Source organism: Micromys minutus (genome assembly GCF_963924665.1).
Source record: "Micromys minutus genome assembly, chromosome: 17".
Classification (NCBI taxonomy): domain Eukaryota; kingdom Metazoa; phylum Chordata; class Mammalia; order Rodentia; family Muridae; genus Micromys; species Micromys minutus.
Window position 1 is genome coordinate 52,163,832 of NC_137952.1, and position 11,629 is coordinate 52,175,460.

General features: G+C 48.6%; 1 protein-coding gene across 1 annotated transcript; it reads left to right on the plus strand.

The window, feature by feature from the left end:
• Positions 1-652: 652 nt before the first annotated feature.
• On the plus strand, positions 653-8,820 carry PAX1 (paired box 1; the record flags this gene model as incomplete). Its single annotated transcript, XM_080931234.1, has 5 exons — positions 653-905; positions 1,318-1,947; positions 3,437-3,579; positions 3,969-4,191; positions 8,729-8,820. The coding sequence occupies 5 exons, from the start codon at positions 653-655 to the stop codon at positions 8,818-8,820; spliced, it is 1,341 nt and encodes a 446-aa protein (XP_080787360.1).
• Between the last annotated feature and the right edge of the window lie 2,809 nt (positions 8,821-11,629).

Here is an 11,629-nt window from a genome sequence, read left to right on the forward strand (position 1 = left end):
GTCATTGAAATCACCTCGAGTTACTCCGAAGGCACTCTTGTTATAAGAACTGGATGGACAAGGATGAGAAGTGGGATTTGGGAGAGTCAGTTCCATAAGCCACTGTGGACCACCCTTTCCTGATGCCCCAACCAAGCCAGTCCTCCTCTTTCTTTCCATCTTGGCGGTACCCTGGGTGCTGTATCCACCTGACCTGTCTCTTCTCAGGGTAGCAGGTGGTGGAGATAGCCACAAGCTAAACGCCTTGCCAGGATCAACTTCTACCTTCCAAAGGGTTATTAGTAATGGCGGTAGAGGTGACCGGTCCTGAAGTAGGTTAGGAAGGCCACAAAAAGCAACTACAAAAATTGGATGGTCCAGGATCTGGCTCAGCTAGGTTTAGGATGGTGTGTATTCCTGGTGTGTGTGTGTGGGGGGGGGTGGGCGAAAAGGGGTTCCGGAGGGGGTGGAGAAACGCTGAGGGGGAAGCCAAGAACTAGGAGGAGGGGTAGAGTTTCTGGGCGGGGAGGGGGACTCCAGGGCGCGGTGACGGGAACCAATGAGCTGCCAATTCCTGAGTCTCCGGCGTGACTGTAGAGATTGACGTGGAGGACACGTCAAATTGATTCTTGCACCCTGCAGTTTCCCGGTCAGACGAATTTCTCTCAATCGGATGAAGTTCACCTTGGGCCTGGGGTCGCGGGCCTGGAGAGTGTCCTGGGAGCGGGCGGCGGCGGCAGGCCCTGGGGCGGGCGGCGCGCTGGGCAGCGGCTCCCTGCGCGTCTCCAGCCGCCGCGGCCCTCGGCTCGCGCGCGCCCTCCCTCTATGCCTCTCCGGCGGCGGCGGCGCCCGAGCTCTCCCGGACTGCGCCGGGCCCAGCCCCCGCCGCTCCGGCGCCAGGCAGCTGGCCGGCCCGCGCGCGATGGGTAAGGGGCGAGCCTCTGGCCCGGTGCGGGCGGGTGCAGAGCTGGGTTGAGACTCTGCCTCCCTTCCTTTCCCCTGATCCACTTTCCCTGGGCAGAATAGGCTCTATGTCCTTAGGAGCCGCGTCCTCTGCTGTTCCTAGCCATCGAGGGGTCAGTCCCTTAAATTCAGAGAGGAGAGGAGGTGAGGGCTACAAGGGCTGAATGGCACAATGTCTGTCCCTGACCCCGATTTGTGCCATCCTGTCCTCGGCTCTGCCCTCAGATCTGAGCTGTTGGAAGCTGGGGTGGACCTGCGGGTTATCTCATTGTCGCGCTAGGATGCAGTGCATTGCCCCCCCCCCAAGGACACCCTTGAGTAACCCGCCGGTGTTTTTTCCCTCGCCTGCTCACTCTTATCCGGGCGCGTCTGCAGAGCAGACGTACGGCGAAGTGAACCAGCTTGGTGGCGTGTTCGTCAACGGCCGTCCCCTGCCCAACGCCATCCGCCTGCGTATCGTGGAGCTAGCACAGCTGGGTATTCGGCCCTGTGACATCAGTAGGCAACTTCGGGTCTCTCATGGCTGCGTGAGCAAAATCCTGGCGCGCTACAACGAGACCGGCTCCATCCTGCCCGGGGCTATTGGGGGCAGCAAACCTCGAGTCACTACCCCCAATGTAGTGAAACACATCCGGGACTACAAGCAGGGTGATCCTGGCATCTTTGCCTGGGAGATCCGTGACCGGCTACTGGCTGACGGCGTCTGTGACAAGTACAACGTGCCCTCTGTAAGCTCTATCAGTCGCATCCTGCGAAATAAGATTGGCAGCCTGGCGCAGCCAGGGCCATATGAAGCAAGTAAGCAGCCGCCGCCACAGCCTGCGCTGCCCTACAATCATATCTACCAGTACCCCTACCCCAGCCCAGTGTCACCCACGGGCACTAAGATGGGCAGTCATCCCGGGGTCCCCGGCTCGGCGGGCCATGTCAGTATCCCGCGTTCATGGCCCTCCGCACATTCAGTCAGCAACATTCTGGGCATCCGGACGTTTATGGAACAAACAGGTTAGTCGCGACACCTTCGGTAATTCTCTGCAAAAGGCAGAATTTGGGGCGGGAGGATGGGCGAGGGTGTTGCATGCCCTCCTCCCTCTAGAACTGATTTTGGCTCAAAACTAAGTTCAGGACTGGTCACACCGGTTGGGGGTCCAGAACCTTCTGTGGGAGTCTTCGGACATCTTGAACTTTTTATGACAAATATGGAAAATATTTCCCAAATAGAAGAGCAGGCGCAGACCACAAAATCGGAGGCCTGAAATTGCACTTTTTCATTCTTGCAAAAAGAATGCGAATGCCTATCGCTAAATCTAAGCCAAACAAACCGCTTGGACCATTTTGCTCAGCCCCCTCCATAGCTTTCAGGTTCCTTTCAGAGCTTATGCAGGCCCAGGAGTTCCTTTAAGTAAAGGTAAAGAGCCCCTGTAGTCAATGTTTTTGTTGTTAGTTAGTTTTGCTTTTCTTTCTTTCTTTCTTTCTTTCTTTCTTTCTTTCTTTCTTTCTTTCTTTCTTTCTTTAAAAGAATGGCCTAGACCTCTGTAGGGTTCAGAGGTCAGTCATGTTCTGCCATTAGAAAAAAGGTAATGATGCCCCATTTTCTTTTGGGACAGTCCGTAGGACTTGTGCTCTGATTTGTCATTAAAGTCTCAGATGTTGGTAATTCTGTTGCACGGAAAAGGTTGGAATCAACTTTGGCGCCCTGTCTGTTTGCGGTGTTTTCTGGAAGCACTGGCTCCCTTTCACAAGCAGCGAGTGTTTCCTTCCTTACAGTGCCCTCACTCCCAGCCAGGACAGACCCGAGCAACCCAGGACAACAGTAAAGCAGTCTCAGTGAAACAAGCTGGGGAAAGTGGACTGCTTAGCCCCATTACCGAGCTCCTGCACACTGTCCATACGGGCGGCTCTATAACAAAATAGCACCAACCTAAACTACCCATGGAGCAGCAGAAAGCTGGTGGTTGGGAAGTGGCTACCAGGTCTGCACCCACCTTTGAAGGTTTCCCTCAGCAGCGGGCACACACCCGACCAGGAAACAGTTCTGTGCTTGAGACATTTTAGCATAGGTCTTGGAGTTGGTGCCTCTTTTGGGGCGACCAAGAATGTCCCTAGAGGCAGATCCCCGGGGCCAAAATGGTTTTCCAGGCTTCTGGATGCTAATACAAGACATCCAGAGGCTTGCAAATTTTTCATGAAGTTGCCTTGAACTTGAATCTTTCTGGTTGCTGCTTTTGAGCAGTGTAGACACTGCCTCCGGTTGAGCCTCGCTGGCACTTCGTAGGAAGCGGGCCTAGGGTTGGATGAAATGAAGGAGAGGCCCTTCTCCTCCTTGCTCCTAAATGCCAGGCTCTGCCACCTCCCCAGCCTTCAAAGAAAGGCCTTTGGAATTTGTGGTGGCCTCTGGGGGTGGGAGGGGATGTCTGGCAGTGTTCAAGCGCAAACGTCTGGGCTGGAGGTCTTCAGGAGTGCAGGGACACCCACTCCATCTGCGTCCCTGCAGGGGCCCTGGCCGGAAGCGAAGGTGCTGCGTATTCCCCCAAGATGGAAGACTGGGCGGGCGTGAACCGAGCAGCTTTCCCCACCTCGGCAGCAGTGAATGGACTGGAGAAACCTGCCTTGGACGCGGACATTAAATATACTCAGGTGAACAGATTGCAGAGGGTAGTAGGTGGTCTTGGCAGGGGTGGGCATACAGAAAGGGTTAGGGTGAGGAGACAGAGCAGCAGCGTCTTTCAGGCAGGCTTTGTGAAGTCCGGGCAGAGAGCGTCTTTCAGCGGCCTATTGCTGCTCAAGTCCCGCGGTCCCAGTTTGTAGCAGCCTGGCTTTCGATTATAGCCTTTCGAATAAAAAGGGCTGGAAGCCCCCCCCCCCCATTTCCTCTAAAGCAACCCTTGAGGTTTATAAATTAGGTTTATAAATAAGGTTGCTGGGGAGTTCTAGAACCGTGACAAGTGACAGAACAGCAGAGTCCGTGTCATCGTGGCCTGTGCGGAGGAAACCAGAGGGTCTTCTGACCGGGTCTCTTTCTGCAGTCGGCTTCCAGCCTCTCCGCAGTGGGCGGCTTCCTTCCTGCCTGTGCCTACCCGACTTCCAACCAGCACGGAGTATACAGCGCTCCAGCAGCGGGCTACCTATCCCCGGGCCCGCCCTGGACACCAGCCCAGGCACCCCCGCTGGCGCCCCACGGAGCTAGTGTTGCGGTGCACAGCGGGGAACTTGCAGCGGCAATGACCTTCAAACACCCCAGCCGAGAAGGTGAGGGGCACCATCTGGGAGGTGTCAGGATACTGGAGGGTTAGAAAGTGAGAAGAGGAGCTTGGGTGACAGCCGAAAGGAAGGAGAGGGGAATGAGTGAGGGAGGGAGATGGAGGGGGAGCGAGACTTGAGGGGTTTCCTCTCCAGCAGGTGTCCTTAAGAAAGGGCACCGAGAGAGTGAGTGACTCTCTTAAACTGCCCCCTTTAACAGAGGGAGGGGGAGTGTCCGGCTGGTAATCAAGACTTCAGGTGTCCTGCATCCTTGGTCAAGTTGTTGCTTCGCTCTGGGTTTACGTTCTCCATGCCAAGGATGGTCTAAAATGCCCACATTTGTGTAGACCGCAAAATAGCCCAGGCCCACATTTGTGTAGCTTGCAAAACGTAACTTTCTACAGTGGACTAGGGAGTCCTGCACATCAAGCTACAGGTGGGGTTGAACCTACCACTCCTGACTTCCACATATGGACTCCCCACTGGTTCCTGTTCTTCTGTTCCTTCCTGGTTCCCTTTAAACCTTAGCCCTGGTCTCTTCTTAGATTCTTTTTCTTCAGCGCATTCTGTGGTTCTTCATTCAGGTTCTTTCCTTCTCAGGGCTCCTTGATTTGGAGCCTTATCTCCTGCTCGATTCTGAATCTGCTTTCTAAAAGGCCAACCAAGAGATTTAACATATGGGGCCAGATGGATTAAACCACACTGTCCATGAAGCTTTTGTATCATTGAACTGAGAAATAATTCACCCGATCTCGAATCTATCAGTTATGAACCTGCTCATATTTAGGTTTTGATCACTAGAAAATTTAAGGTTCACCGATCCAATAAGGGAGTCTCAGCTCCAGCAGAGAAAGGTGCCGTGTGCACAAACTATAGGACAGAATGAGTCAAAAGGGTGTTCTGGAGTTAGGAAAGAGTTCTTACCTTATCTGTCTCACACCTAGCAATTCTGGAGGGGGTGACAGTGGGGGTTGTGGCCAAGGGCAGACAGATGATACTGGTCCCCAGAAAAAAAAAAGCTGCTTCCAAGAAGTTTTGGTGAAGCCAGGTGACAAAATCTGGAATTCGGACAGGAAGAATAGGCTACCATCCACAGGAATAAGCTAAAGGAAAAATAGTTTTTAAATTTTTAAAATATTTAAATATTATTTCTATTTTTATGTACATTGTTGTTTTATCTGCACGTCTGTGTGAGGGTGTCAGAGTTTAGAGTTACAAACAGTTGTGAGCTGCTACGTGGGTGCTAGGAATTGGATCCTGCCTTCTGGAAGAGCAGTCAGTGCTCCAACCCTTAAATATTTGTTTTTAAACGGTTCTGTCGTAAGCTACTAAGATTGTATTCATTTGTCTAGACTGAGACAGAGGCTTTGTTTTAATTTAGCTTAAATAATAGGATAGCTCACTTGAAGGGGAAAAAAAACATTGAAAGGAGAATATGAGCTCCCAATACTCTTACATTTAAGGACAGCTGAAGAGTCTCCGGGTGAGTTCCTTCTCGCTCAGCTCCTTACACTGAAACTCAGGACTGTTGATATGGACATTTGGTTGAGCTTTTCTATACCATGCAAAATGCTTAACTGAGCAGGCTTACTTAAACTAAAAGCATATAGCCAAGAATTTAATTTAATTTAATATTTAAGTGATTTCTCCTGGGTTGGTCCCAAGGAGAAGAAAGACATAGGAAACTAAAGAGTTGATTCCGAAAAGAAGTAGCTTTTAGAAGGGCTACTTGGTCCTTCGGTGCTTCCAGCCCCACATTAGAAACTGTGATGTATCAAGGATACACGTACTAACTCTAAAGACCTGTAGTCAACTTTGGAGGCATCTGTATTTGGGTTTATTCCTGATCGATTTTCTTTATCAGACATTCCCTTTTCAGAAATACAGACCCCCTCACTGGCAGAATATCTCAGTGGTCATCATATCTGCTTCCTACAATAAAATGCCCTGTTTTCAAAACCTAAGACCAAGTTAGCTAATTTGGTTATTAAATTAGTAAGTTAATGTCCTGACCCATATTGTTCCTTTAAAAAATCGATTAAAGGAATTATTCACACGCATCCTGATGAACAGTTTCTCAGGCTGGCATGCAAGCATTTGTGCTCAATGATTATAAAAACAATTGTTCATTAAGCACCTATTTTTGAAACACAAAAATTTCACATTTCCTTGCAATAAGATTTTATGTTCTTCTCATGGGCAGAAAAGAATTCTCCATAACTGGGTTTTGAAGAGTCAAAGCAAAGTTATTTAACCCAGTGCCATTTACTTTCAACAATTTCTCAAACAATTAATGTGTTCAAAGAAAACTGTTTCATGAGTGTTTACTGCCATTACTTTTTGTTTACTGTATAATAGAAGAATTAATCATAGTTAACTTTTTGATACAAAATTGTCTTTGCAGAAACAATACAAATTTTGTATTTATATGAATATAAATATACCCAGTAAAAATCAAGTTATTTTGATGATCTAGTATGTATCCAGGATAAAATATTCGCTAGAGTGTTCCTCCAGTTAGCTGCAAATGAGCGTATTACTGGTCATTCAGCCTGGAGCCTCATTGACTATTAGCTTGTTTTTATGCCTTGGTTAGAGGTGGTGGCCCTCAGTTCTCTCCTATGGGGCAACAAAGTGGGAGTGATTGTTGCTGTTTCCCATCTTCTGAAAGAAACTTTAATTCTTTGGAACTGAGAGAAGAATAAGGAAGTCTTATTCTCTTCACCAGGAGGGTGGGGTTTTAAAAGCACCCATACCCACCCAAAGGTCTTTGTGTCAGTCCTTTTCTCTCCATGGTGATGGACCCCACTGGCCTCTTCTCAAGGCAACAGGCATTCACAATGTGTTTCAGAAACCAGCAAACCTTTATCAGTATAGAACTGATCCCAGGAGGGATTAAAAAAAAAAAAGAGGTGGGAGAAATTTTTAAAAAAATCAAATTTATGAGTATCACTTTCAGGCTTGCTTCCAGTATGAAAACTCACACAAAGAAAACCTGATACTTATATTTGTTAAAGAGAATTTGCAGGTTTGTTCCGATGGTTGCTAATCCAGAGTTGGTTCTTGGACTGTAACACAAGAGAACTCTGTCATGGATGACTAGACAGCCTTTGCAAATTATGAAACTCCTTTGCTGGAGTCCCACCTCTCCTGGTTCTCTGTCACACATTATGCCCTTGCAATTCCCATATTTTTAAAGTGGTCATGTTCCTAGAGATTAGAGTATGCCAAATGACTCACCTGGTAGAGGTAGCCCCCCTATTCCCAGGGTCCTACAGAAGACCCGCCACCCAACAGGGGCAGGAGGAACTGAGACAGGTGAAAACAGGACAATCTTCCCCCAAATGGGGTAGAACTATCTCCTGGCTCCTGGGTGTTTATTTTTCTCCACTTGTCATTCCTGCATGAGAAGCTGTGGCCTCAGATGTTTTAAAAACAGGTCCCCACTTTTGAAGTGTGTGAATAGGATGGAAAGAAGCCTGGATATTTGGTTGTACAGTCATAACCCTGCTTGGTGAAGGGAGCTGAGAGGTGGGGTGTCACCTGGAGGGACCATCTGTGTATCTCTTCAGATATCTCACTAACCTGGTATGAGTGCGCACACTGTTACTTTGAAATAGGGCAGTCAAAGCACGTTATGCCTGGGGCTGGGAGGAGGACAGCTGGCAAGTCAGAGTTCCCTCTCATCGGATTGGAATTGAGGCGTCAGAGAGTGGCTTATTGCGGGGAAGAGGGAAAGAAAGAAAAGAAAGAAAGAGAAAGAAAGAAAGAAAGAAAGAAAGGAAGAAAGAAAGAAAGAAAGAAAGAAAGAAAGAAAGAAAGAAAGAAAGAAAAACCAGACCCCTTCAGATAATTTTTGTCTCCTGATGCAAGGGAAACCTGCACAGCGGGCCAGGGTCCCAGGAAAGGAAAAACAGGGTTGCACAACTATGGTGTCACTTTCTGGCTTCCAGTAGCAAAACTTGGGCCCCTTCCCAAAACCCTAAATAATAGAGCAACGAACAGAATACCTCTGATATAGCAAACCCACAGTCATTTAATTCAGCGGTCCACAGGCCCCAGGATGTGCTGTGACCGCTGTTTATCCAAAGCGCTTCCTTGACTCAAATCTGAGTTTCTCAAGAAGGTTTGGTGGCACGTCTCGCTCCCCTCCACCCCCGCCCCCCCCCCCCCCCCCCCGCACCTCACCTGCCTCCAGACACCTTGAGGTGCTCCTCAAACTTTCTTAACCCGCGGGGGGTCTGGAGTGGATCGGTGGGTGGGGGTCAGGAGGGCGTGTTCTGTGAATGTCAGCACCAGATTAGTCATGAAGACGTCCACACCACCCCTGGCATTTGGGCTAGAGGGGGAAGGCTTGCCTCTCTGGTTATCATCAGGAGTAAATGCCTGGCAAAGTGGCTCTGTTGAGATTCACTAATCTGCCTCGAGGAGTAGCTCCCTGAATGAGACACGGAAGGATGAGCGTCCCCCATTCCATGCTGGCAACCTACTTTACAGTCTAGGCTCTGGGAGGTGACCCGATGTTGCTCTTGTGCTTCCTCCACAGGGACCGACAGGAAGCCCCTCAGCCCGGGAGGCAAGGGCACGGACACACTCGGTAGCTTACACGGACTGCCCATCCCGGCTTCGACCTCCTAGGGGCTGTCCTCTCGCAGAGGCAGAGCGGGAGCCGGTCTCAGAGGAGCCAGCCGGGATCACTGCTCAGCTCTGGTAGCTTCCTAGAGTTGGGGCCGGTAGAGTAGACTGCCTCTGCCTCAACAGTCCCGCCACGAGCTTCCTCCACGAGCCCGTGGGATCTTTTAGGTTTTTCCAAACTTTGGTTTAAGATGGCTGCGTTAACCTTCTTAGCTCTGAGAGAGACTCCTGTATCCACAGCCTCGACTTAATTTTTTTGTTTTTTGTCTTTTCCCTATCCAAATTCTTCCTCTCTTCCTCTTTCTCTCCCTCACCCCCTGTGCCTGCTCTCTCCCATCTTCTATTTCCTCACCTCAATCCCGTTCCTTTCTGTATTCTTCCCATCTCCATCCATCTCCTCCTGCTCTCTCTCTCTCTCTCTCTCTCTCTCTCTCTCTCTCTCTCTCTCTCTCTCTCTCTCTCTCTCTCTCTCTCTCTCTCTCTCTCTCTCTCTCTCTCCCTCTCTAATCTTTACTGCTTCGCGACTCTACTTTTCCAATCTGGGAAAAACCTCGGTGTATTTTCCAAGGACCCAGCCTTCCTCTATAACCTCCGCCCTCCACTCCCCTGAGCACCCTCAGTCCGAGGGAGTGGTGCTTGAACCCAGGAGCAAATATATATTTACAGTAACAAGAGTACAACTTCCCTGGATTGCTGCCCCTTCCCCAAGAATATTGTTGGAAATCTTTTTTTTTTTTTCTTTCTGTGCCCAGTGACTAGGTTGGCTTTGTTTCTAAGTTAATGCCATCCAAAAGAAGACAGGACAGGAAAAAGAGATGCTGGAACTGGTGGTGTGGTGTTTCCAGTAATTAAAAACTAGGCACATCTCTTAGTCCGCTATGCCCACCACTCCCTAATGTACCTCCAGACCCATCGCATTGTTTCAGGGGTTTGTTACTCAGCACATTTGTTTTTTGAAGAACATACTGCTTCCCAGTGCTGGTGCCGGTGCTGAGATTCATTCTGGCCTCTGGTTTGCAAGGAATCACAATGGTAAAGGCCCAGGCACCCAGGAAGCTCTTCTGGAGCTAGGCAAGAGGGTTGTTAAACTGATTTCAACTTCAGACGCACTGGTGGTGGGACTCTGAGTATAATTAATTTTTTTTGTAGCCATAAACATATTACTGGTGAGAGTCTGACTTCACCTGTTAAACATGGGCACCTTTGAATAAAGGAAAGTCTGAAAGTCTGACTTGGTGAGGGAGAAAGTCTGTGTTCTCTGTGGTGTTTAGCGTTTGGTGCTTATCCCTGGAGTTCTCTTCCCAAGGTGCACACGGTCAGAGGATGCGTTCTTGATTTTCGATTTTCTTGGGTACTCACTGCTCTGCTTGGTCAGATTCAGAAAAAGAAAGTGACCTTCCTGGGGGACATTTGTCACTGGCTCCAACAGATTGGTGAGACTGGTGGCCCCCTAGCTCCCCTCCGGCCGATATGGTAAGCATCCAGTGAGTGCCAGCTCAGCTTTGGGGATCAGAGGGGAAAGCCCAGTGCAGAAGCCACCCTAAAAGGAAAGGAAACTTTAAAAGGCAAACAATGGAGAGCTTTTTCTAGTATTCTAAAAGCTAAAGAAAAGTATCTCAGGTTACCAAACAACCAAGAGCTTTTAAAGTACAAAGGAGTTTCTGGCTGATGGTTTTGTTTTTTTCCTCACAGTGTTTGGCTTTCTGAAACTCAGGGAAGAGACTAAGTTGAGTTATTGCTTCTAAGTGACACTGTCTGCTGCAGCTGTCTGATCTGTTCCCATACATGGGATCAGTGGGATATAATGTTCGCTACATTTAAAAAAATAATTGTACTTGTTGAAGTTATTAGTCATAAACAGTACTTATTTTCTTTACAGACTTTTCAGGTTTTAAAGTCTCTGGACTTTAGAAAGTCCCATTTTATAGGTAGGAATAACGGACTGACTTTTTCTGGATTACACAGCAAGTTGCAAGGAGAGAGCTTGGGCACAGAGATGAGCTACAGTATCCCATCTCATCCAAGAGTCGGGGTTGGGACTTGAACTCTGAGACAGTTGGGTCAGCTTTCCACATGCCAGTAGATCTTGCAGAGAAGTGGGTCTTAAGGAGAGTGGGAGGGAATTGTGGGGAAAAAAAATCTCCGGGCTCCTATGACTTCAGCTAGCTTAGAGCTACTCAGATAAGAGCAGCCTATTCAATCTGGACATCGAACTTCTGGGATCGTCTTTTTCTAGAGAGGAACTGTCTTGCTTAGACAGGAGGGAGAAGACATTGCAACCTTTTCTGTAAATATGAGAAGTATTTATATGCTATACACCATACACATATCCTATATCTACGTTAATTACAGTCTCCATCTCCTGATTTTCATCTTCTTTTGTTCCTTGCCTTTGAGACTGTATGTAGGCTTCTCAGGGAGTATCCTGTCTGAAATCTAACTCAGGATGCTAGGAAACATTTTTTTTTTAAGTCCCACCTGCAAAGGGAAACAAGGCTCAGATTTATATCCCATTGTTTTTGATACCCTGTGATGAAAGTAAATCTTTGAGCATTCCGGGCTCTGGAGCTCCTTGTAGATCTAGAGATATAGAGGAATGGGGGGAGGCAGAATATAAGGGATGCATATTGTAGTTACAATACCATCAGGCTTTGGCTTTTCATGTTAGATACTGAGGGATAAACTGGTCTGAGTCTGGGGCTGTGAAGAGTCCCTATGAACCTGGGTTAAATTCTTGCTCCTCTGAGGGAGCCAGAGGACTGTAGTTTTCCTTACCATGGAATCCCATCTGTGAGACATGCCCTTCGGCTAC